A 26,198-nucleotide genomic window follows, 5' to 3' on the forward strand; every position below is an offset into this window, starting at 1 on the left:
CTCGATTCCCGGCTTGGGTCACTGTGTGGAGTTTGCACATTCTTCCTGTGTCTGCGTGGGTGTCCCCCGGGTGATCCGGTTTCCTCCCACAGTCCCAAGATATGAGAGTTAGGTGCATTGGCCATGCTAAATTGCCCCTTAATGTCCCGAGATGCATAGGGATTCGCGGGGTAAGTATGTGGAATTATGGGGAAAGGATCTAGGCGGGATTGTTGTTGGTGCAGACTTGATGGGCTGAATGGCCTCCTTCTGCACTGTAAGGTTTCTATAAATTATGACTGAAATACAGCAAGATCTTGCATTTACGTAGCACCTTTAATGTAGCAAAACCTATGCACTTCACAGACACATTACCCAACACAATCTGATGCTGTGCCACAGGAGATATCAGGACAGCTGACTAAAAGCTTGGTCAAAGAGGAAGGGTTCTACGGAGCATCTTCTCGGAGGAGAGGGGCCAGGGAGGGAGAGAGATACGGGGAGGAGATTCCAGAGCTTAGGACAGAGCAATTGGAGGCAGGGCAACCAATGGTGGAACAGTGAACGGTGTGACTGCACAAGAGGCGAGTATCTTGTGGAGTATCTCTGGAGCTCAGAGTGTTGTAGGAGGTTCCAGAGATAGGGGCATGTACGATTACACAGTTAGAATCATAGAATCCCTACAGTACAGAAGGAGGCCATTCAGCCCATTGAGTCTGTACCAATCCCAATCCCACCTGGGCCCTATCCCCATTTTCTTTTGTTTTTTAAATTTATTATTGTCACATGTATTAGTACACAGCGAAAAATGTCTCATAACCTCACATATGTACCCTGCTAATCTCCCTAATACAAAGGGACAATTTAGCATGGCCAATCAACCTAACCTGAACATCTTTGGAGCGTGGGAGGAAACCAGAGCACCCAGACGAAACCCACACAGACACAGGGAGAACGTGCAAATTCCACACAGACCTGAGGCCAGAATTGAACCCGGGTCCCTGGTGCTGTGAGGCAGTGGTGCTAACCACTGTGCCACCGTGCCGCCCTAGGATGTGCTAATAAATAATATGTCTCCATCTCAATAGCTGACAAAGTAGATGCTTGTATTAGGATCGCCAACCCGCCAGGAACTCCGAAAAAGCGTCATATTAGACTCGAAACATTAATTGTTTCTCTCTCGACAGACGTTGCCAGAACTGCTGAGTTTTTCCAGCATTTTCTGTTTTTATTGCAGATCTCCAGCATCTGCAGTATTTCGCTTTAATTTAAGTGAGGGAGGAGACATGTCAAAGTGAAAATGCCCTCTCTCCAATTTATTCAATGTTTGAATTTTAATAAAATGTATTTTGCATGAATTGTCTTTGGGGTGAGTTAGGTTCTCCCACCTTCCCCCTCTCCCCATAAGGGCAGCTCCTGCAAGGAAGGCAGACAGGGCCACTAGGCCTGTTTGAAGTGCTGGCCGTCCTCCACCCATCTCCCTCTTCCTCTCCAGTCTGTCATCTGGAGGCAGTCTCCAGGCCCTTAACTGGCCCCACTGCTGCCTCAGGGAACCATAGGCACGGTGGTTCGCACTGCTGCCCCACAGCGCCAGGGACCCGGGTTTGATTCCGGCCTCAGATATCTGTCTGTGTTGAGTTTTAGCACATTCTCCCTCTGTCTGTGTGGGTTTCCTCTGGGTGCTCCGGTTTCCTTCCACACTCCAAAGATGTGGCGGGTTAGTTTGATTGGCCATGCTAAATTGACCCTAGTGTCAGGAGATCAGCAGGGTAAATATGTTGCGTTACGGGAATAGGGCCTGGGTGGGATTGTAGTCGGTATTGACTCCATAGACCGAATGGCCTCCTTCTGCACTCTAGGGATTCTATGATATCTATGAAATACCAAGTGTTAATGGGATGTTAATTATATTGTTCAGACACACAGGCGAAGGGCACTGTTTCGATAAGTACCGAGAGCACTTATAAAGAGAGATCACTGATATTCTGGGTTGGTAGGAAACATATATGTAATGATACATCCTGTAAATAAGAGCATTATTAAGATTTGTATTAGCACTGCTGCCTCACAGCGCCAAAGACCCGGGTTTGATTCCCGGCTTGGGTCACTGTCCTTGCGGAGTCTGCATGTCCTCCCTGTGTCTGCGTGGGTTTCCTCCGGGTGCTCCGGTTTCCTCCCACAGCCCGAAAGACGTGCTGGTTAGGTGCATTGGCAATGCTAAATTCTCCCTCTGTGTACCCGAACAGGCGCCGGAGTGTGGCGACGAGGGGATTTCCACTTCATTGCAGTGTTAATGTAAGCCGACTTGTGACACTAATAAATAAAATAGTTCCATAGTTTCGTACATGTATTCATTCATGAGATGTGTGCATCACTGGCCGGGCCAACACACATTGGCTTTGGCATTGATAAAGGAGTGAGTTCTTGTACTCTAGCGTGCCAGATAGGGTGCTGGAAACAGATTCAGTAGCAATTTTCCAAAGGACTGGGGATTGGATAGTTCTTTCAAAAAACAAGATGGGATGAATGGCCTTCCACCGTGTTGTGCTGTTTTCCATTCTATCATTGAAAATTCATTATAAGCATTAAGACCTTTTCCCTTTGTAAAATAATGAATTGACTTTTAAGGGGCGTTCTGGACAAGTACATGAATAGAATGGGAATAGAGGGATATGGTCCCCGGAAGGGTTGGGGATTTTAGTTCAGTCGGGCAGCACGGTCGGTGCAGGCTTGGAGGGCCGAAGGGCCTGTTCCTGTGCCGAAGCGTTCTTTGTTCTTTGATTAACAGGTTATGCTGTAACAACTTCCATTTTCTACTAGTCCCACCAGCCTCTGCCTCGGGGCTGCGGAGACTGGAACTATATTACTATCGGGAGCTAAGAAAATGATGGGGGTGGATATCAGGGTAATACTGTGTCATCTGTGAAACCCCATCACTTTCTTGCAACTAACTAACAAGCAAAAGTCAAGGACTCTGAAACAGAAATGTTTGTATGTATTTATAAAGTAGCTAGTATCTTGTTATCCTGTTTTTTTAAAAAACAGATTTCCTATTTTCTATCTCAATGGTGCTTTTTTAAGGCTTTTGGATCCAATGCAGATTTTCCGATGCCAAGTACATGTCCAAACTATCCAGTAAATAATGCTCTGCTTCCTTGATCCTTACCTTCTGCAAGTCCTCGATAGACCTCTCAGCTTCCCGCAGCTTTTCCCGAAGTATTTGCTCCTTGGCAGCGATTTGGGATTCTTCCCTCTCCAGTTGTTCTATTTCTGTCTCGAGTCTGAAAGGAACCAAAGGAATGTGTGACTGCTTGCACATTTCTCCAGCCCATTCTTGGCCCCAAAAGTCCTTCACAGAGTAAAGACTGATGGTATTATAGCCATGCTCCATCATACGCACAATGTCGCTTGGTTCACCCTGTTATCCTTCCCATGGCTAACTCCCTCTCAATGCTCCCATCCTTTTACCTGTGGTTCACACCTGTCCATTTCGTGGCCTAGTGGTATTATCGCCAGACTCAGTTAATGTTCTGGGGATCCAGGTTCGAATCCCGCCATGGCAGATGGTGGAATTTGAATTCAATGAAAAAATAACTGGAATAAAAAAATCTACTGATGACCATGAAACCATTGTTGATTGTTGGAAAAACCCATCTGGTTCACTAATGTCCTTTAGGGAAGGAAATCTGCCGTCCTTACCCGGTCTGGCCTACATTTGACTCCAGAGCCACAGCAAAGCAGTTGACTCTCAACTGCCCTCTGAATAAGGGCAACTTGGGATGGGCAATAAATGCTGGCCAGCCAGCGACGCCCATATCCCATGAATGAATAAAAAAAACATATAGAATCATAGAATCCGAAGTAAAAAAGTAAATTTTATTCAAGTCACAAGTAGGCTTACATTAACACTGCAACAAAGTTGCTCTGAAATTCCCCTAGTTGCCACAGTCCAGCGCCTGTTTGGGTCAATGCCTAACCAGCACGTCTTTCAGATTGTGGGAGGAAACCGGAGCACCCGGAGAAAACCCACGCAGACACGGGGAGAACGTGCAAACTCCACACAGACAGAGACCCAAGCCGGGAATCAAACCTGGGTCCCTGGCGCTGTGAAGTGGCAGTGCCATCCACTGTGCCACCATGCCGCCCCTACAGTGCAGAAGGAGGCCATTCGGCCCATCCAGTCTGCACCGACCACAATCCCAGCCGGGCCCTATCCCCACAACCCCATGCATTTACCCTAGCTAGTCCCCCTGACACTAAGGGGCAATTTGGCATGGCCAATCCACCTGACCCGCACATCTTTGGAGTGTGGGAGGAAACCGGAGCACCCGAAGGAAACCCACACAGACATGGGGAGAACGTGCAAACTCCACACAGACAGTGACTCGAGGCCGAGAATCGATCCCGGGTCCCTGGCGCTGTGAGGCAGCAGTGCTAACCACTGTGCCATCTAATTATTCTGTTGCAATCTTCTAATTTCTTTTAAAATTAATCAGCACATGTAAATGAGGAACAAGACAGCAGTTACACTTTGTTATTTCAGTTCAAAGAAACCCACATGACAGATGTTTTAAAATTTATTTCCCCCCCAGCTGCCTTTCACCAATTTGTGTCAAGTCCACCCGTTTTTCTCAAAGGCACTCACGTGCTTCAGTTTTGAAAAGATAAATATTGGAAACTCTTTCCGTGTCCAGTTACACCTAAGTTTCAGCTCAGCTATTTTCCATTCTCATCTGTCGTGGCCGTGTGTTGAATAGATGGGAAGACCTGTCATCGACTTCAGGAAGCGTAAAGGAGAACATGCCCCTGTCTACATCAACGGGGATGAAGTAGAAAGGGTCGGGAGCTTCAAGTTTTTAGGTGTTCAGATCACCAACAACCTGTCCTGGTCCCACCCACGCCCACACTATAGTTAAGAAAGCCCACCAACGCCTCTACTTTCTCAGAAGATTAAGGAAATTTGACATGTCGTCCACCACTCTCACCAATTTTTACAGATGCACCATAGAAAGCATTCTTTCTGGTTGTGTCACAGCTTGGTATGGCTCCCGCTCTGCCCAAGACCGCAAGGAACTACAAAAGGTCGTGAATGTAGCCCAGTCCATCACGCAAACCAGCCTCCCATCCATTGACTCTGTCTATACTTCTCATTGCCTCGGCAAAGCAGCCAGCATAATTAAGGACCCCATGCACCCCGGACATTCTCTCTTCCACCTTCTTCCGTCGGGAAAAAGATACAAAAGTCTGAGGTCACATGCCAACCGATTCAAGAACAGCTTCTTCCCTTTCCATTGGCAGAGCCTTGTGAAGAATGGGCAAGAAGTTGGAAAATCCAATGTTCACTGCCTACAATTTTCCACCCATTCACATTAATGGCTGGAAGGTCCCAGGTGCCATGTTCAGAGAAGCTAGAGAGATTTTTAAAGATTATTTAATGGTATGTGGGCATTGATGGTAAAGCCAACATTTGCTGACTGTCCCTCATTGTCCTTGAACTGCACATTTCAGAGGGCACGTTGCTGTGGGTCTGGAGTCACGTGCAGGCCAGAATGCGTAAGGATGGCAGATTTCCCTCTCTAAAGGACAAGAATGGAAGAAGAGGGATGAGAGATCCTATGAATGCTTAGCCCTGTTTGCTTAAGTCGATGCAAAGACTTAATTTTAAGATATTTCTGCTTATGCAACTAACTCTGCTAACTTGACTACAAGTATGGTATGGCTCCTGCTCTGCCCAAAACCGTAAGAAACTACAAAGGGTTGTGAATATAGCCCAATCCATCACACAAACCAGCCTCCCATCCATTGACTCCGTCTACACTTCCTGCTGCCTCGGCAAAGCAGCCAGCATAATTAAGGACCCCACGCACCCTGGACATTCTCTCTTCCTTCGGGAAAAAGATACAAAAGTCTGAGGTCACGTACCAACCGACTCAAGAACAGCTTCTTCCCTGCTGCTGTCAGACTTTTGAATGGACTTACCTTGCATTAAGTTGATCTTTCTCTACACCCTAGCTATGACTGTAACACTACATTCTGTACTCTCTTGCTTCCTTCTATACGAACGGTATGCTTTGTCTGTATAGCGCGCAAGAAACAATACTTTTCACTGTATCCCAATACATGTGACAATAATAAATCAAATCAAAATCAAATCAAATGTAGAATCAGAGGGGTAAAGGTTACCTAAAAATTGACTGCATTCCTGAAGGGTACACAATGCAGGCAAACAAGTTTTTCATAACAGCAGCTGCAAGGCTTTTTTTAAAAATGGAGACAGCGTGCGGAAAACATTTCCAATACCGAGGTAATGGTTGAAATATAGTTTGGATTTTAGTGTGTGTTTTTCAATGGGTTCAAGATCAGTACAGGGGCTGCCAGTAAGAGACAGTCTTCAAGTTCGCTTTAGCTTTCTTTTCGCTTCTGCCATGTTAATAATTTTTTAAAGTTAAAAGATAGTAGCCATTTTAAATCTCATATCAGCGCTGTCCCCTCGTCAATTCGAACTAATGAAGGACCCAACAAACTCTCTCGGGCATTGACTCTGTGCCAACAGTTGTAAGGGTCAATGGCCATCATATGATGAAGGATCCATTGCACAGAGGGGAACGTCTCAATGATATGCCTGGTGAAAGATTGAATGACGTAAATTTATGTGGTGAGTGTTGACAATGGACATGTTTCAAGAAAACTGTGAGAAGGACAAAGGCATGTGAAAGCAATAACATAAGGAAAATAAGAGTGAATTTGTTGAATGCCATTCAGGACCTTATGATACTCCCAAAGTGCTTTATAGCCAGATGAGTACTTTCGAATTATAAACACTGAAGGAAAGGCAGAAACCAGTTTGCACACACCAAGCAAACAGCAGTAGGAAAATTACCTGTTTTTTTAAGTAATGTGGTTTGATGGACAAATGTTGGCCAGGACCCCAGAGCAAACTCATCCATTCTTCTTCAAATATTTGTCCCACGGAATCTTTGACGTCGGCCTGAGACATGGAGCAGGACTTTATGGCCTCGTTCGTCCCGAAGCCGTAAAATCCCGTGCAAGGTCAACAGACCTTCCCATGGCCTGCCCCATGCCCGTTCCGATTCCCGTGTTGGGTGGGACGGTAAAATTATGGTCATGGCCTCATATTAACAGCTGGTCCAAAAGAGGATATTTCCCCAGACCTGTTTCGCAGTGCGTGTCCGGATTATGTGCTCACCTTTCTGGACTGGGACCCACAATCAAAGGACAAAGAACAAAGAACAGTACAGCACAGGAACAGAGCCTTTGGTCCTCCAAGCCTGCGCCGATCATGATGCTTGCCTAAACTAAAACCATATGCACTTAGGGAGATAGTATCCTTCCATTCCCATGTATCCTTCTAGATGCCTCTTAAATGCCGCTATCACCACCACCTCCCTGGGCAGCGTGTTCCAGACATTTACCACCCTCTGTGCAAAAACCTTGCCTCGCACATCTCCTCTAAACTTTTCCCCATGCACCTTAAACCTATGTCCCCGAGTACTTGACTTTTCTATCCTAGGAAAGAGCATCTGACTATCCACTCTGACCATGCCACTCATAATCTTGTAAACCTCTATCAGATCACCCTTCAACCTCTGTTGTTCCAGTGAGAACAATCCGAGTTGATCCAACCTCTCTTCATCCTCTTGACTTAGAGACATTTCTGTGTTTTTGATTCGGTGAACCATTTTCAATGTAAATAAATGTGATCAGTGGTTTACTCTGGACAAAGCTTTGCAATGTTACATTGGCCACTTTCCTGATTGCCCAGAGACAAGACGGACATCCCAGATGTTCTCCAGTAAACGATTTACTAGGGTTGAAGGCAATAGTTGGACTCAGTCAAACACAGTTGGAGCTCATCTCCAGAAGCACTCGAGAAGCTCGACACCACCCAGGACGAAGCAGCCCACTTGATTGGCACTCCATCCATCACCTTCAACATTCATTCCCTCCATCACCGACGCACAGTGGCAGCCGAGTGTACCATCTACAAGATGCACTGAAGGAACTCACCAAGGCTCCTTAGGCAGCACCTTCCAAACCCACGAGCTCTACTACCTAGAAGGACAAGGGAAGCAGGCGCATGGGAACACCATCACTTGCCCCTCCTAGTCACTCACCATCCTGACTTGGAACTAAATCGTTGTTCATTCATTGTCGCTGGGTCAAAATCTGGAAGTCCCTCCCTATACCACATGGACTTCAGCGATTCACCACTGTAATAAGCCTACAGAGGCAGAAGTCCCTTCACCCTTTATTTACAATTCCAGGACACAGAGTGCTATCAGTCAGCAGTCTACCTCCGGGGGTGCCAGAGGGACTGACACTCTCGGTTAAGCACAAAGCAAAGACTCCCTGAATAGTCCATCAATTGGATCCTTAGTCAGGGAGTTCATACTCCAATAGGCCAATCTCAATGGCCTGAATGAAGTGATTCACCACCTCTTTCTCAAAGGCAATTGGAGAAGAGCAATAGATTCTGGCCTTATCAGCAAAACCCACATTCCACTACATTTCCATTGAGTACAAATGATACAGGTCACCGTTAATGTGAGGGACGTTCTTGCTTACAGAAACTGTTTTTAAACTTGGGTGCATGAGAAATGCCTAAATTAGAACTAAATCATTTGACACATGATGGATACAGATTGGGATTATTTGGGAGACACATCCTGCAATTCACTGGCCACTTTACTGAAATCAGTTTAAGTCTAAACTCCTTTGTGTCTCATCAGTGACTATGAGAGAGCTTGGAACTGATGATTCTTGTTAACAATCTCCTCTACTAAAGTGTTCCAAATGTAAATGACTGGCTCTAGGATTTGATTTGAGTTGAGAAGGTTATTTGATGATGGGCGCAGCTGACTTTAATCATGTCCTCACCCAATGTTCACTATAGAATCACATAAAAATATACAGCACAGAAACAGGCTATTCAGCCCAACTGGTCTATGTTGGTGTTAACACTCCACTTGAACTTCCTCACATGTTATTTCATAGAATCCCTACAGTGCAGAAGGAGGCCATTCGACCCATCAAGTCTGCACCGATCACAATCCCACCCAGGCCCTATCCTCGTAATCCCACGTATTGACCCCGCTATTCCCTCGAATTTACACATCCCAGGACACTAAGGGGCAGTTTAGCACGACCAATGCACCTAACCCGCACATCTTTGGACTGTGGGAGGAAACCGGAGCAGACATGGGGAAAACCGTGCAAACTCCACACAGACAGTAACCCAAGCCGGAAATTGAACCCAGGTTCCTGGAACTGTGAGGCAGCAGTGCTAACCACTGTGCCACCCTGATCATCTCACCTGATCAGCATAATCGTGGCACGGTGGAACAGTGGTTAGCACTGCTCCCTCACAGAACCAGGGACCCAGGTTTGATTCCCGGCTTGGGTCACTGTGTGTCCGGAGTCTGCACGTTCTCCCCTTGTCTGCGTGGGTTTCCTCCGGGTGCTCCGGTTTCCTCCCACAGTCTGAAAGACGTGCTGGTTAGGTGTGTTGGCCATGCCAAATTCTCCTCAGTGTACCCAGACAAGTGCTGGAGTGTGGCAACTAAGGGATTTTCACAGTAAATTCATTGCAATGTTAATGTAAGCCTACATGTGACACGAATAAATAAACTTTTTAATCTTCTATCCCTTTCTCATATTTTTCCAGCTTTCCATCTATGCTATTCATCTCAATTACTTCATGAGGTAGCAAGTTCTGTATTCCGACCTCTCCTTGGATAAAGATGCTTCTTCTCAAATTATTTTATTCATACTTTTATTACCTCCTGATTTAAACATTCCAACGCTCCCTGTGGCCAAGATTTAAAGCCTCCTCCAGTTCAGCAGGTGAAGGAACTATGACTAAATACCCAACCAATAGTTCCTAACCTCTAGCTCGATCACATGCACCCAGAAACAGTAATGGCCTGCTCAGGTATAGAATCCCTACCGTGCAGAAGGAAGCCATTCGGCCCATTGAGCCTGTACCAACCACAATTCCACCCAGACCCTAACCCCACATATTTACCCTGCTAATCTCTCTGACACTAGGGTTAGTTTAGTATGGTCAATCAACCTAACCCGCACATCTTTGAACTGTGGGGGGAAACCGGAGCGCCCGGAGGAAACCCACGCAGACATGAGGAGAACGTGCAAACTCTACACAGACAATGACCCGAGGCTGGAATTGAACCCGGGTCCCTGGTGCTGTGAGGCAGCAGTGCTAACCACTGTGCCACTGTGCCGTGTATATGAGAATGGTTTGGGCAGAGTAGTTGGACAGAAACTGTTGCCATTTTTGGGAGTGTCAACAACCAAAAGACACTGATTCAAAGCAATTGGCGCAAGAACCAGAGGTGACATGAGGTAAAACATTTTTACACAGCGTGTGGTTACGATCGGGTGTGCACTCCCAGAGAGTGTGGTGGAGGCACATTCAACTGGGGCTTTCAGAAAGATATTAGATAATTATCTAAAGACAGAAAGCTTCACAAGGAGGGAAAATGCTGTGGAATGAGAGTAGCTGAGTTGCGCCTACAGAGAGCCAGCTCAGACACGATGGGCCAAAGGGCCTCTGTCTGCGCTGTAACCATTCTACCACTCTGCGATTCCAATTCTGTAGAATATTGCAACAAATTATATCCAGATATGGCAGCAGTCCTACACTAGACAATGAAGATCCAGAATGTTTCTCGGCTTGATTATATTTAAAAACCTAGAAACCCTACAATCCCACCCAGGCCCTTTCCCCGCAACCCCACATATTTACCCTGCTAATCCCTCTAACCTACGCATCCCGGGACACAAAGGGGCAATTTAGCATTGCGAGTGCACCTAACCTGCACATCTTTGGACTGTGGGAGGAAACTGGAGCACCCAGAGGAAACCCATGTAGACACGGGGAGAACATGCAGACTCCGCACAGACAGTGACCCAAGCCGGGAATCGAACCTGGGTCCCTGGCACTGTGAGGCAGCAGTGTTAACCACTGCACCACCGTACTGCCCAAGGCATTTGGACAGACACATAGATAGGAAAGGTTCAGAGGGATATGGGTCAAATACAGGCAAATGGGGTTAGCTTAGATGGGCATTTTGGTCGGCATGGACTAGTTTGGGCCGAAGGGCCTGACTCCTTGCCATAGATTCCACGATTCTATGACCCATCTTGTATAAAATAACTCAATCTAGAACAGAAAAGGGACAAAAGCCGAACTCCTTCCGGGCACGACCAAGAGTTGCTTGAGGTTAACTGCACAGCTCACAAACTCTGCTGGACACTGAGCATCTGTCAGGTGTAGACAAGTTTTGATTCAATTCCGAAACCCTTCATGGTAGATTGGCGCTCCAATCATTCAATATCATGGTTAAAATAATCGCTGAACAGTTTGAATCAATTATGCATGTGTCATCCTGTATGTCTGAGCAATGTACATTTATGGCCATTGATGTTACTGAACTGCATCCAATGGAAACAGCTCAGTAACTGTGCCAGTCCTGAGGATGTCAAATCTTGCTTGTCTTCCCTCTATAGCATCCATATCATATTTGGGAATAACCTGGATAGAAACAGATCACCTAAAGTCAAAGTAATAAGGGTGGCACTGTGGTTAGCATTGCTGTCTCACAGCACCAGGGACCCGGGTTCGATTCCGGCCTTGGGTCACTGCCTGCGTGGAGTTTGCACGTTCTCCCCGTGTCTGCGTGGGCTTCCTCCGGGTGCTCCGGTTTCCTCCCACACTCCAAAGATATGCAGGTTAGGTGGATTGGCCATGCTAAATTGTCCAAAGATGTGTAACTTAGATGGATTAGATGGCAAAGGTTGACAGGGTAGAGGGAAAGGCTCTGGGTAAGATACTCTGTCAGAGAGTCAGTGCAGACTTGATGGGCCGAATGGCCTCTTTCTGCACTGTAGATCCGAGAAATTAGCAGTTCATTAATAACCTTGTTGAAGGGAAGGGAAGGGTTTAACCAGGTCAGAATGACAGGGCTTGTGATTCTCTCCTTTTGAATAAATTAAAATTTGGTCGAGTACTTGTATGGATCAATTTAATTTACTTAACTTTGCATTTCCAAATAGGACCATAGAATGGTTACAGCTCAGAAGGAGACCATTCGGCCCCTTGTGTTTGCACTGGCCCTAGGCAAGGGTGACTCACCTAGTCCCCCAGACCTTATTCCACACTTTGCCATTTTAATTGATACAAACTGAGATTCATTTACGGAAATGTAAATTTTCTACCACAAGGAGTAGGTGAAGCAAATAACATGAAGATATTTAGGGGAAGCGGGATAGGCCCACAAAAGAGAACGAAATGGAGGGATTAAGGTTATAGGGTTGGATTAAGAAAGGCGAGAGGAGACGAATGGAATGTTGGCCTTTATCGCGAGGGGGATAGAATATAAAAGCAGGGAGGTCTTGCTGCAACTGTACAAGGCACTGGTGAGGCCGCAACTGGAGTACTGTGTGCAGTTTTGGTTTCCTTATTTGCGAAAGGATATATTGGCCTTGGAGGGAGTGCAGAGAAGGTTCACCAGGTTGATACCGGAGATGAGGGGTGTGGCTTATGAGGAGAGATTAAACAGATTGGGTCTGTACTCGGAGTTTAGAAGGATGAGGGGTGATCTTATAGAGACATATAAGATAATGAAGGGGCTGGATAGGGTAGAGGTGGAGAGATTCTTTCCACTTAGAAGGGAAACCAGAACGAGAGGGCACAGCCTCAAAATAAGGGGGGGCCGGTTCAGAACAGAGTTGAGGGGGAACTTCTTCTCTCAGAGGGTAGTGAATCTCTGGAATTCTCTGCCCATTGAAGTGGTGGAGGCTTCCTCGTTGAAAATGTTTAAATCACGGGTAGATAGTTTTCTGATCGATAAGGGAATTAGGGGTTATGGGGAGCAGGCGGGTAAGTGGAACTGATTCGCTTCAGATCAGCTATGATCTTGTTGAATGGCGGGGCAGGCTCGAAGGGCCAGATGGCCTACTCCTGCTCCTATTTCTTATGTTCTTATGTTCTTATGTGGAGTATGAACACCATCACACACCAGCTGGGCTGAATGGCCTGTGTTTTGTGCTGTAAGATTTTATGCAGTTCCATGTTAAAGCATGTTTGTAAATTTACATTCTGCTAAAGACCAGAGGATGGACGGCACGGTGGCTAGCACTGCTGCCTCACAGTGCCAGGGACCCAGGTTCGATTCCCGGCTTGGGTCACTGTCTGTGCGCAGTCTGCACGTTCTCCCCGTGTCTGCGTGAGTTTCCTCCGGGTGCTCCAATTTCCTCCCACATTCCAAAGATGTGCGGGTTAGATGGATTGGCCATGCTAAATTGGCCCTTTGTGTCAGGGGGGACTAGCGAGGGTAAATGCATGGGGTTATGGAGATAGGGCCTGGGTGAGATTGTGATCAGTGCAGACTCAATGGGCCGAATGGCCTCCCTCTGCACTGTAGCGTTCTATGATCTATGATACAGGTGCAGAATTAGGCCATTTGGCCCATCGCGTCTGCTCAGCCATTCCATCATGGCTGGTTAATTTCTCAGTCCCATTCTCCTGCCTTTTCCCCGTAACCTTTGATCTCTTTACTAATCATAAACCTATCTATCCCTATCTTAAATATGCTCAATAACCTGGCCTCTACAGCCTTCTGTGGCAATGAATTCCACACATTCATCACCCTCTGGCTGATGAAAGTTCTCCTCATCTCGGTTCTAAAGTGTCGTCCTTTACTCTGAGGCTGTGCCCTTGGACCCCAGTCTCTCCTAATAATGGAAACATCTTCCCCACGTCCACACTATGCAGCCTTTCACAATTATGTAAGTTTCAATGAGAAGCCCCACCCCCTCATCCTTCTAGCCTCCATCAAGGACAGACCCAGAGTCCTCAAACGCTCCTCATACGTCAAGCAAGGAGATTGGTAATACACCGGACGGCTACAGGTTGAGTGATTCTTCCTGTGCAAGCGATGTTACTGAGACAGCAGCAGAATGGGGACTTCACCTACAGAATATGTATGTAAATGAATAGGCTATGTAAACTGGAAGGTTTTTATCCTAATTGTATAATTATTATCATTCAGATCAATTAATTTGGAGGGGAGGGGCGAATGAGACATTTCTCCTTTCACCGAAACTGTCTGACGCACAGAGCTGAACAGTCAAAAATTGGCAACATCACAATGTGTTCAAAGAGGCAGAATAATCTGAAACTTTTCTCATTCCTTCACAGGATTTGGTCATCGCTGGCAAGGCCAGCATTTAACTTAAAAGTTTATTTATTAGCACGTTTTTTGGACTGTGGGAGGAAACCGGAGCACCCGGAGGAAACCCGCGCAGACACGGGGAATGCAGATTATGTACAGACAGTGACCTAAGCTGGGAATCGAACCCAGACCCCTGGCACTGTGAGGCAGCAGCACTAACCACTGTGTCATCGTGCTGCCCCCTTTAGTATTTATTACCCCTTCCTCATGACCCCTGAGAAGGTGGTCGTGTGTCACCTTCTTAAATACAACTGGACGGCTTGCTAGGCCATTTCGGAGAGGGGGTGGGTTGTCAGTTACGAGGGGGCTTATAAGGATGGCAGATTTCCCTCCCCGAAGGACATTGGTGAACCGGTTTTTATGACAATCCAGCAGTTGTGTGGTCACTGTGACAGAAAGGAGCTGTTAATTCCAGACTTACTTAATCAAAGAAATTAGTTTAAATTGTTGTGGTGAGATTTGAATTCATGGTACAGGATTGTTCGCTCGGGTCTCTGGATTACCCGTCCTGTAACATAACAATCTAAGCTACCTTATCCTTACCTGAGGTTTGCATTAAACTTTGTGATCTTAGAGAAGACATTTATGAGTGGGGCCAGGGAAAGAGGGGGTGCAAATTTGATTTTACATATGGTCCAAAGGAGTCAGAGGTTCTTACAGAACAGTGGGTAACGTCCCTGCCTTTGATCCAGAAAAGGTCAGGGTTCGAGTCCCACTCCAGGAGTTGATGGCCAAGGATGGCGTGTCCATAATGCAGCCTAGGATGTTGAGTATCGATCTGTAAATCCTTCCAAACACCCACCAATGGCAGGCAGTAATAGTGGGAGAGATTCCTGGTCAGCCATGCTGTCTCACAGCACCAGGGACCCGGGTTTGTTTCCTGGCTTGGGTGACTGTCTGTGCGGAGTCTGCACGTTCTCCCCGTGTCTGGGTGGGTTTCCTCTGGGTGCTGCGGTTTCCTCCCACAGTCTGAAAGAGGTGCTAGTTTGATGCATTGGCCATGCTAAACTCTCCCTCAGTGTACCCGAACATGTGCTGGAGTGTGGCGACTAGGGGATTTTCACAGTAACTTCATTGCACTGTTAATGTAAGCCCACTTGTTACACTAATAAATAAACTTTGATGCACAATGGTGTTCCTTGAGCTATAGCCTTCGCCTTCCAATGGGTGGCAAGTTCTAGGAACGAGCTATGGATAACATACATGTGCTTTGTCAGCCTCATGGGTCTGGAGATGTGGGAAGTCTTCTACGTTTTAGGGACAGGTTACTGTAAGCAGCCTGATTTTCCTGCATTACTGTCACCCTAGTTTAGTGGGTATCAGGTTTCCTCCTTTGAATCTGTAAGGATCAAATTTTGGGGTGAATTTTCCCGTCCCGTCTGCCACGGGAATTGTAGCGAGCGGGACGCGGACCACGCAAAGGATCATTGACCTCGGGTGAGATTTTCCGTTCTTGGGGCGAACGCGGCCAAAAAATCCCGCCCCAGATTTCAGAGACCTCAGCGCATAATTCAGCAGAATTAAGGACCCCACGCACTGCGGACATACACACCCAGACCATCACGCAAACCAGCCTCCCATCCATTGACTCTGTCTACACTTCCCACTGCCTCGGAAAAGCAGTCAGCATAATTAAAGACTCCACACACCCCGGACATTCTCTCTTCCACCTTCTTCCATCGGGAAAAAGATACAAAAGTCTGAGGTCACGAACCAACCGATTCAAGAACAGCTTCTTCCCTGCTGCCGTCAGATTTGTGAATGGACCTACCTCGCGTTGAGTTGATCTTTCTCTACACCCTAGTTATGACTGCAACACTGCATTCTGCACTCTCTCCTTTCCCTCTCTATGAATGGTATGCTTTGTCTGTATAGCACGCAAGAAACAATATTTTTCACTGTATACTAATACATGTGACAATAATAAATCAAATCAAACCAAAAAGCCAGCCTGACACTACCATTGGAGTGTTGCACTGTCAGAGGTGCTGTATTTTGGATGATACGTCAAACTCAGGCCAGGTTTGCCTTCTCCCATGGCGTTACTTTTGGAGAATAGTTGGGGAGTTTTTTCCCAGTGTCCTGCAGATCAATATTTAACCCGCAACTAATATTATGAAAAAGAGGAAACAGATTAGCTGGTCATTTCATTAGCACATTGCTGTTTGTGGGATCTTGCTGTGCACAACTTGCCCGCCACATTTCCAACATTACAGCAGTGGCTACGCTTCAAAAGTGCATCAATGCCTGCAAACCCGCTGAGATGTCTTGAAATCCTAAGGGCTGGCTGTATCACACAGAACCTCTCTGTCTTGGACCCTGAGAAGTGGGTATGGTGCAACCCAACATTATTTGGACATCAGCGCTACTTCTGTGAACAGCACAGATGCTTCTTGGACTTACCACAGACCTCTTTATAACAATCACAACACATATCACCAGTTTCAAATACAGTGTCGTTCATCAGGATTTTAAAAATGACATATGGGCAGCAAGGTGGCACAGTGGTTAGCACTGCTGCCTCACAGTGCCAGGGACCTGAATTCGATTCCAGCCTTGAGTTGCTGTCTGTGTGGAGTTTGCATGTTCTCCCCATGTCTGCATAGGTTTCCTCCGGGTGCTCCGGTTTCCTTCCACAGTTCAAAGATGTGCGGGTTAGGTGGATTGGCCATGCTAAATTGCCCCTTAGTGTCGGGGGACTAGCTGGGGTAAATGCATGGTTTAGGGCTTGAGTGGGATTGTGGTTGGTGCAGACTCAAAGGAGAACAAAGAGAGCAAAGAACAAAGAAAATTACAGCACAGGAACAGGCCCTTCAGCCCTCCAAGCCTGCACCGACCATGCTGCCCGAATGAATTAAACCCCCTACCTTTCCAGGGACTCGATGGGTCAATGACTTCCTTCTACACTGTAGGATTCTATAATTCACCAATTCCAGCAATGGCTATTTGATTGGAATGGTCTGCACTGGAGTGAATCTTTGAACTGCACTCTAGTGGGCCTGCAGGGGGGGGCGGGGAAGCAGGGGGGGGGTGGTCGGGAGGGGGATGGGACAGAGGGGAATAGAGAGAGCAATAGTGATAGGGGATTCTATCATAAGGGGAACAGACAGATGTATCTGTGGCCACAGACGTGTTGCCACGATGAATCATAGAATCATAGGATCCTACAGTGCAGAAGGAGGCCATTTGGCCCATCGAGTCTGCACCACAATCCCACCCAGATCCTATCCCCACAACACTATGCTAGTCCCTCTGACACTAAGGGGCAATTTGGCATGGCCAATCCACCTAACCCGCACATCTTTGGGAGGAAACCGGAACACCCGGAGGAAACCCACACAGGAACGCAGAGAAACTCCACACAGGACAGTGACTCAAGTCAGGAATCGAACCCGGGTCCCTGACGCTGTGAGGCAGCAATGCTAACCACTGTGCCACCGTGCCGTCCCATGATATGGTGACCCCTTGATGCCAGGGAGGTGGGGGGTTGTATGGGGGGTGGGGGGGGGGGGGGGTGGTGTATGAGTTCTAGAAGGGGTCACAGTCTCAGAGTATGGAGTAGGCCCTTTAGGACTGGCTGAGGAGAAACCTCTTTAGTCAGAGGGTGGTGAACCTGTGGAATTCTCTATCACAGAAAGTTGTGGAGGCCAAGTCACTGAATATATTTCAGGAGAAAATAGATAGAATTCTAGACTCTAAAGGTGTCAAGGGGTATGGGAGAGCACAGGAATACTGTCGTGATATCAGTCATGATCACATTGAATGGCAGAGTAGACTAGAAGGGCCAAATGGCCTGTTCCTGCTTATATTTTCTATGTGTCTAAGAGCCACACTGATCGGGAAATTTGCAAAGTTCAGACCCTGACCTGTGGTGACCATTGCTTCATCTTGCGCACAAGATCACAAAATGACGCCCCAACTAGCAAGAGTTCATAACCAAACGAGAAAATGCTGGAAAATCTCAGCAGATCTGGGATTTTCCAGTATTTTCTCTTTTGGTTTCAGATTCCAGCATCTGCAGTAATTTGCTTTTATCTTTGCAAGGGTTCAGAGCAGCTGGTGGAATTTAAATGCGATGAATAAAAAAGCTGGAATTGTAAAGCTAGTCTCAGTAATGGCGATCATGAAACTACCATTGATTGTGGTAAAACCCATCTGGTTCACTAATGCCCCTTTAGGGAAGGAAATCTGCTGTCCTTACCTGGCCTGGCCTACATGTGACTCCAGACTCTCAATGTCCCTCTGCAATGGCTATGTAAGCCGCGCAGTTCGAGGGCATTAAGGGACTGGGAACAAATTTTGGGCCTTCCCCCTCCCCCCCATCCCATAGAGAGAGTCTAATTTCCTCCAACTCTGGCCTCTTGGCCATTCCTTAGCTGCATCATGCAGCTGCCAAGCACCAATTTCTCCTCCACGAACTTCTCTGTCACTCCTGCCACCTAAAACCTGCCTCTTTCATCGAAAAATAGAAAATAGAAGCAGAAGCAGGCCCTTCGAGCCTGCCCCGCCGTTCATTTTGATCATGACTGATCATCAAATTCAATAACCTGATTCCACCTCTTCCCCCCACATCCCTTGATCCCTTTAGCCCCGAGAGCTATATCTAATGTCTCCTTGATGTGGAGATGCCGGCGTTGGACTGGGGTGGGCACAGTAAGAAGACTCACAACACCAGGTTAAAGTCCAACAGGTTTATTTGGAATCACGAGCTTTCGGAGTCACTCACCTGATGAAGGAGCGGCGCTCCGAAAGTTCCAAATAAACCTGTTGGACTTTCACCTGGTGTTGTGAGACTTCTTACTAATTTCTTCTTGGAATCACACAATGCCCGAAATGTTACGGCTATTCACGCCGGCGGGATTTTCCCATCCCGCTGTAGTTAACAGAGATTTGGCTGGGCGCCAAATTCTCCGGTCTTGCTGCAGTGGGAGCGTGGCCTGAACGGCCGGTAAGATCACACCCAATATTTTGGCCTGAGCTACTTTCTGTGGTAGTGAATTCCGCACATTCACCGCCCTCTGGGTGAAGAAATTTCCTTTTGCTCACCTGTCCTAACCTTTCATTCTTTAATGACACATTTTCACTGACAAAGCTCCTGTGAAGCGCCTTGGGGTGATTTACTCCATGAAAGGTGGTACAAGCATACAGAGGCTTTGACGAAACATGGTTGTGATGCTCCAGGTGAGTGAATAGATGACTGGCACTGCATGCTGTAATCTATACTCAGAAGGAAAATCGAGGGGCCATCACACTTGTACCTTGACCTGAGAATGAGCCAGTATCATACCTATCATAGAATCTCTACAGTACAGAAGGAGGCCATTTGGCCCATCGAGCCTGCACCGACAATCATCCCACCCTATTCCCGTAACCCCATATATTTACCCTGCTAATCTCCCCAAAACTAGGGTCATATTTAGCATGGCCAATGCACCTAACCAGCACATCTTTTGGACTGTGAGAGGAAACTGGAGCATCGTAGGAAACCCATGCAGACATGGGGGGAACGCGCAAACTCCACACCGATAGTGACCCAAGCTGGGAATTGAATTCTGAGTTCCTGGCGCAGTGAGGCAGCAGTGCTAACCACTGTGCCACCGTGCTGCCCTCTGCAGAAAGAGGTGAGGGAAGTTCATATATTATTTGGATTTCAGCTGCTGGCTTTGATTGTGGGGGTCATAGAATCATAGAATCCCTACAGTGCAGGAGGAGGTCATTCAGCCCATCGAGTCTGTACTGACTCTCCGACAGAGCATCGTACCGAGGCCCTATCCCCATGACCCCACATATTTATCTGCTGATTCCCCTAACCTGTACATCTTGGGACACCAAGGGTCAATTTAGCACGGCCAATCCACCGAACCTGCACATCTTTGGACTGGGGGAGGAAACTGGAGCACCCGGAGGAAACCCACGCAGACACGGGGAGAATGTGCAGACTCCACACAGACAGAGACCCGAGGCCAGAATCAAACCCGTGTCCCTGGCGCTGTGCCACCATGGCCACATGAGGAGGCTAAGGATAAATTTGAATTATCCTGAGTGCTTTTTTAAAAATAAATGTATCGCTTCATGGGGATAATTGTGTAACTGACAACAGTAACACCTGAAACCTTACAAAGCTTTCATCTTCAAGAGCTTCAGCTTTGACAAAGCGTCATTTGGACTCGAAACGCAGCTCTTTTGGGGCGGCACAGTGGAACAATGATTAGCACTGCTGCCTCACAGCGCCAGGGACCCAGATTCGATTCCCGGCTTGGGTCACTGTCTGTGTGGAGTTTGCACGTTCTCCTCGTGTCTGCGTGGGTTTCCTCCGGGTGCTCCAGTTTCCTCCCACATTTTGAAAGATGTGCTGGTTAGGTGTATTGACCCGAACAGGCGCTGGAATGTGGAGACTAGGGGAATTTCACAATAATTTCATTGCAGTGTTAATGTAAACCTTATTCATGACTAATAAATAAACTTTTTTCTCTCCTTGCAGATGCTGCCAGACCTCCAGCATTTTCTCTTTTGGTTTCAGATTCCAGCATCCGCTGGACATAGGAGCAGAGTTGGCCACTCGGCCCATCGAGTCTGCTCCGCCATTCAATCATGGCTGATATTTTTCTCACCCCCATTCTCCTGCCTTTTCCCCGTACCCCCTAATCCCCTTATTAATCACAATCTAATTTTCTTTAATTTCATCTTTAAGATATGGGTTAATTTGATGAATTTTGGCACTTTGGAAAGAAATTCCGAACACTTCCAGTCAGCAAATCAGGAAACTGCCGAACTTGTGACTGTTCCTATTTCATTGCCACCTCTCTCGAGAATTTCCTGCTATTGTTTCAGTTACATTTCAGGGCCAGCTCCCACAGAAAAGAAGACTTGTGTTTTCAATCAGGCTGCTTAATATGAATGATAACATCAAGCCACCCTGTTCTTAGGACCGCTAACCAAACAAAAAGCAGCATTAACGTAACCACCTCCCCCTCCCTCCCCACCCCCACCGCCCCCCAGCTCCGACCTCCCCAGCAACTATTCAGTCACTGATGTTTCCCAAACAATTTACTCCTCCCGAATCTTCCCAAACATTTCGCACATAGATTCCAAAATCCCCAAGTCACAGGAAGTTTTAAACGTAAGTAACTTTGGAACTTCCTGCAAATTCCCCCCCCCCAACCCATTTTCATGTGAATTCTTTGCGATACATTGACCATTCCAACTTTTCATCCGTTTGTTCATTCCTTCCCGGAATGTGGGGGCAGAGTTTAATGGAGCATTGACTCAGCGTTTAGTTTTCATTAAATCATGGCAAAGAGCCATTTCACCTCCCCCCCTCCCCAATCCTTCCCCGTGCCTGATGTGATTTTGATTTGATTTGATTTATTATTGCTACGTGTATTAGTATACAGTGAAAAGCATTGTTTTTTGCGCGCTATACAGACAAAGCATACCGTTCATAGAGAAGGAAAGGAGAGAGTGCACAATGTTGAGTTACAGTCATAACTAGGGTGGAGAGAAAGATCAACTTAGTGCGAGGTCAAAAGTCTGACGGCAGCAGGGAAGAGGCTGTTCTTGAGTCGGTTGGTACGTGACCTCAGACTTTTGTATCTTTTTCCCGACGGAAGAAGGTGGAAGAGAGAATGTCCAGGGTATGTGGGGTCCTTGATTATGCTGGCTGCTTTTCCGAGGCAGCGGGAAGTGTAGACAGAGTCAATAGATGGGAGGCTGGTTTGCGTGATGGACTGGGCTACATTCACGAACTTCTGTAGTTTCTTGCGGTCTTGGGCAGAGCAGGAGCCAAGCTGTGGTACAGCCAGAAAGAATGCTTTCTATGGTGCATCTATAAAAGTTGGTGAGAGTTGTAGCTGACATGCCAAATTTCCTTAGTCATCTGAGGAAGACATACTTTTCATGGAGTACATAGGGGAGAGGGAAAGGAGAAGGTGCAGAATATAGTGTTGCAGTTATACGAGGGGTGTAGAGAAAGATTAACTTAATATATGGTTGGTTCATTCAAAAGCCTGATGGCAGCAGGGAAAAAGCTGTTCTTGAGTCGGTTGGTACCTCAACCCATGCTAGACGTTTTGCAGTAGAAGGCTGTGGTGGAGAGGAAGTGTTGGCCTGGTCTCCGTGGAAACCTTTTGATTGTTACCCCATTCGTCACCATGGCAGGGCTGGCCACTCCCCTTGGCAAACTGGGCTGGTTTTAATGTAGCCCATCACTGAGGGAGCCATGGTGGACGGGTCCAGTTAATCACAGGAGAATCTGTCTCTTAGCAGGAGGAACCCTATCCCCATTCCCAGATGGGGCAGAAGGGACTGATGCATAGAATCATAGAAGAATCACTGAATCCCTTCGGTGCATACGGAGGCCATTCAGCCCATCAAATCTGCACCGACCACAATCCCACCCAGGCCCTATCCTCATAATCCCATGTATTTACTCTAGCTGGTCCCCTGACACAAAGGGGCAATTTAACATGGCCAATCCACCTCACCCGCACATCTTTCAGACTGTGAGAGGAAACTGGAGCACCCGGAGGAAACCCACACGGACACGGGGAGAATGTGCAGACTCCGCACAGACAGTGACCCAAGCCAGGAATTGAACCCGGGTCCCTGGCACTGTGAGGCAGCAGAGCTAACCATTGTGCCACCACCGATTTCCGACTGGTATCGGGATGTCTGTCAGGTTCAGTAATGAGTCAATTGACAGCTATTATTCCTCAGCCTGCTGCAACTTAATGGTGGCTCAGGAGTGAAGTGGAAGGCCGCACGGTTTTTGCATGCAGTGCCACCAGCAGCCACTGCTCCTGCTGCTGACTGTACAGCCACTCCACATCCAGACCCACCATTGGGATTCTCCCACTCCCCCGCTATCCTCCTGGTCCCCTGTCTCCTAGCCCAACACCCCAGCGACCGGGAAAATCCCACCCACAAGAGCGCAGGGAGGGAATCTTCCTGCTTGAAGATGACTGGGAGGGTACAGTTCAAGTGGTGTGGGCAGCTCCAAGGTTCCTTGTTGAAGCCAGAATTCTTGTGGAAGGAGGCTGAAATTCAGTGTGGGATAAGACCAAAGATGAGGGCAAAAGTTTTTTTTAAATGGGAAAGAAATATTATTTTCTTTAATGGAGCGAGGATTTTTTGGGGGGATGTGGGTGTTGCTGGCTGGGCCAACATTTATTGCCCAACCCTGAGGGTATGTAAGAATTAACCACACTGCTGTGTGGAGTCACATGTATACCAGACCTGGTAAGGACGGCAGATTTCCTTCCCCAAAGGACATTAGCGAACACTGGGGTTTTACAACAATCGACAATGGTCATGGTCATCATTAGACTTCTAATTCCAGACTTTGATTGAATTCAAATTTCACCATCTACCATGGTGGGATTTGAACCCGGGTCCCCAGAGCATTACTCTGGGTCTCTGGATTACTACTCCACCGACAATACTGGTGAGCTGGTGCGACAACAATAATCTCTCCCTCAATGTCAACAAAACAAAGGAGATTGTCATTGACTTCAGGAGGCGTAGTGGAGAACATGCCCCTGTCTACATCAATGGGGATGAAGTAGAAATGGTCGAGAGCTTCAAGTTTTTAGGTGTCCAGATCACCAACAACCTGTCCTGGTCCCTCCATGCATTGGTGTAAATAAATTCTTATATTTTCCCCATTTCTTGAGGAAGATTCTTTTTAGGTTTTCACCAAAAATCTGTCCTGGTTCTTCCACTATAGTTAAGAAAGCCCACCAACACCTCTACTAACTCAGGAGATTAAGGAAATTTGGCATGTCTGCTACAACTCTCACCAACTTTTACAGATGCACCATAGAAAGCATTCTTTCTGGTTGTATCACAGCTTGGTACGACTCCTGTTCTGTGCATGACCGCAAGAAACTACAAAGGGTTGTGAATGAAGCCCAGTCCATCACTCAAACCAGCCTCCCATCCATTAACTCTGTCTACACATCCCACTTCCTTGGGAAAAGCAGCCAACATAACCAAGGACCCCACGCACCCCGGACATTCTCTCTTCCACCTTCTTCCGGCGAGAAAAAGATACAAAAGTCTGAGGTCACGCACCAACCGACTCAAGAACAGCTTCTTCCCTGCTGCCATCAGACTTTAGAATGGACCTACCTCGCATTAAGTTGATCTTTCTCTACACCCTAGCTACGACTGTAACACTACATTCTGCACTCTCTCCCTTCCTTCTCTGTGAACAGTATGCTTTGTCTGTATAGCACGCAAGAAACAATACTTTTCACTGTATACTAATACATGTGACAATAATAAATCAAATCAAATCAAATCAAATGCCACTACCTCCCCAAAACGTAATGCAACATTTTAAAATGACTGATTCCAACCATCAAAGACTCAGATTTTCTTCATCGTCTGCTTGCTTACTGAATACTTTCCCAATGGGGATTTGAAGGTTGTCCCTGATAAATTTGTGAAAATGAAGTCTCTATCACTGACAGGGCAGTGTAGCGTTATTGTTACCAAGGGCGTGGGAGCGAGCTCGCAGTTGGTGTAAGCCCAGACTCGCAGCTTAGAAAATCAACCAGAAAAGCGATATTGGCCCTTATCAAATAAAACCATCCATTTCACAAGCAGTAAAGGACAGCCGGGAATCATTTCTGGACTAGCTCAATTCGAGGGTTCGTACGGCATTCCCACACAACTAGTGTTCAATTTCCCTTGTACCGACCTTCCGTTGAACATGACGGATGGAATCACTCACAGGCATCCATTATCCTTCACATACTAAACCGAGACAATTATTTTCCTTGCCCACTGTACAGTGCTGACTTACTCACTGGAGCTGCACTGAAAATGAACTTAACATCATTTTTGCTTTGCCGTTCTGGTGATGGAGGAACCACTTCTTCTTAAATTAACCCATCTCTTCCCCCACCCCCGATCCCCCGCCCCCCCCCCCCGCCCCAATCACCCCCCCAAAATAATGCTCACTCATACAATATGATTGACCCCTTCTTACCCTCTGCTGTTCTCCTCGAAGCCCTTCTCCCGACAGGCTGGATTTTTTGGGGTTTGAAAATGCAACCTGGGTACAAACCGAGAGAGAAATCCAGACCCCCCCGTGTCACCGCATTCACTTTCTTTCTGCTTTGTTGCGATTCTACAGAATCTGTTCAGGGTCAACGTAGGCAGAGCGAGCGCATTTAAAATTCTCCAGATACCCAGGTGTCAGAATCTGGGCCCAGCTGGGGATTCTACATCAGCCTGAGCACAATCCTTACAGCCGTGCTCAGGGCTACATGACTGCCTCGGAAACGGTCTTCCCTGAGTCTTCGGTCAGGAGGGGGCCGCGTCCAATTTTCTGGGTGCTCGTTCATCAGTGAGCAGTGGGAGTGTTAATAAGCAATACAATGCGTTAACCTATTATATCTGTACATAAGTGTAAGTGTCTGAATGGGTGGGTGGGGGGGAGGAGGGTGGGTGAGGGTTAGGGTGGGCGGGGGGTAGAGGAGGATAGGTATACATGGTGGGGTGGGAGGGGGAAGAGGAGGGTGAGTGTGAGATTTGGGGGGTCATGAAAGGGAGGGTGAGTGGGTAGTGCTCACTTGCCTCTGAGTCACAAGATCAGGAGGAAGCCTTGTGAGCACACACAGTGGGGGTTAGACTATAAGACCATAAGACATAGGAGCAGAATTAGGCCACTCGGCCCATTGAGTCTGCTCCGCCATTCAATCATGGCTGATTTTTTTTTCTCATCCCCATTCTCCTGCCTTTCCCCCATAACCCCGATCCCCTTATTAATCAAGAACCTATCTATCTCTGTCTTAAAGACACTCAATGACCTGCCCTCCACAGCCTTCTGCGGCAAAGAGTTCCACAGATTCACCACTCTCTGGCTGAAGAAATTCCTCCTCATCTCTATTTTCAAGGATCGTCCCTCTAGCCTGAGGTTGTGCCCTCTGGTTCTAG

General features: G+C 47.2%; 1 protein-coding gene across 2 annotated transcripts in view; it reads right to left on the minus strand.

The window, feature by feature from the left end:
* The window catches only part of palm2akap2 (PALM2 and AKAP2 fusion), a 163,493-nt gene that overhangs the window by 20,912 nt on the left and 116,383 nt on the right, over positions 1 to 26,198 (minus strand). For both annotated transcript variants that reach the window (XM_078214079.1, XM_078214080.1), the window contains exon 4: positions 3,146 to 3,260. In XM_078214079.1, the coding sequence (XP_078070205.1) occupies positions 3,146 to 3,260 (115 nt within the window). The remainder of the gene's footprint in view (positions 1 to 3,145; positions 3,261 to 26,198) is intronic.

Source organism: Mustelus asterias, chromosome 6 (genome assembly GCF_964213995.1).
Source record: "Mustelus asterias chromosome 6, sMusAst1.hap1.1, whole genome shotgun sequence".
Lineage (NCBI taxonomy): Eukaryota > Metazoa > Chordata > Chondrichthyes > Carcharhiniformes > Triakidae > Mustelus > Mustelus asterias.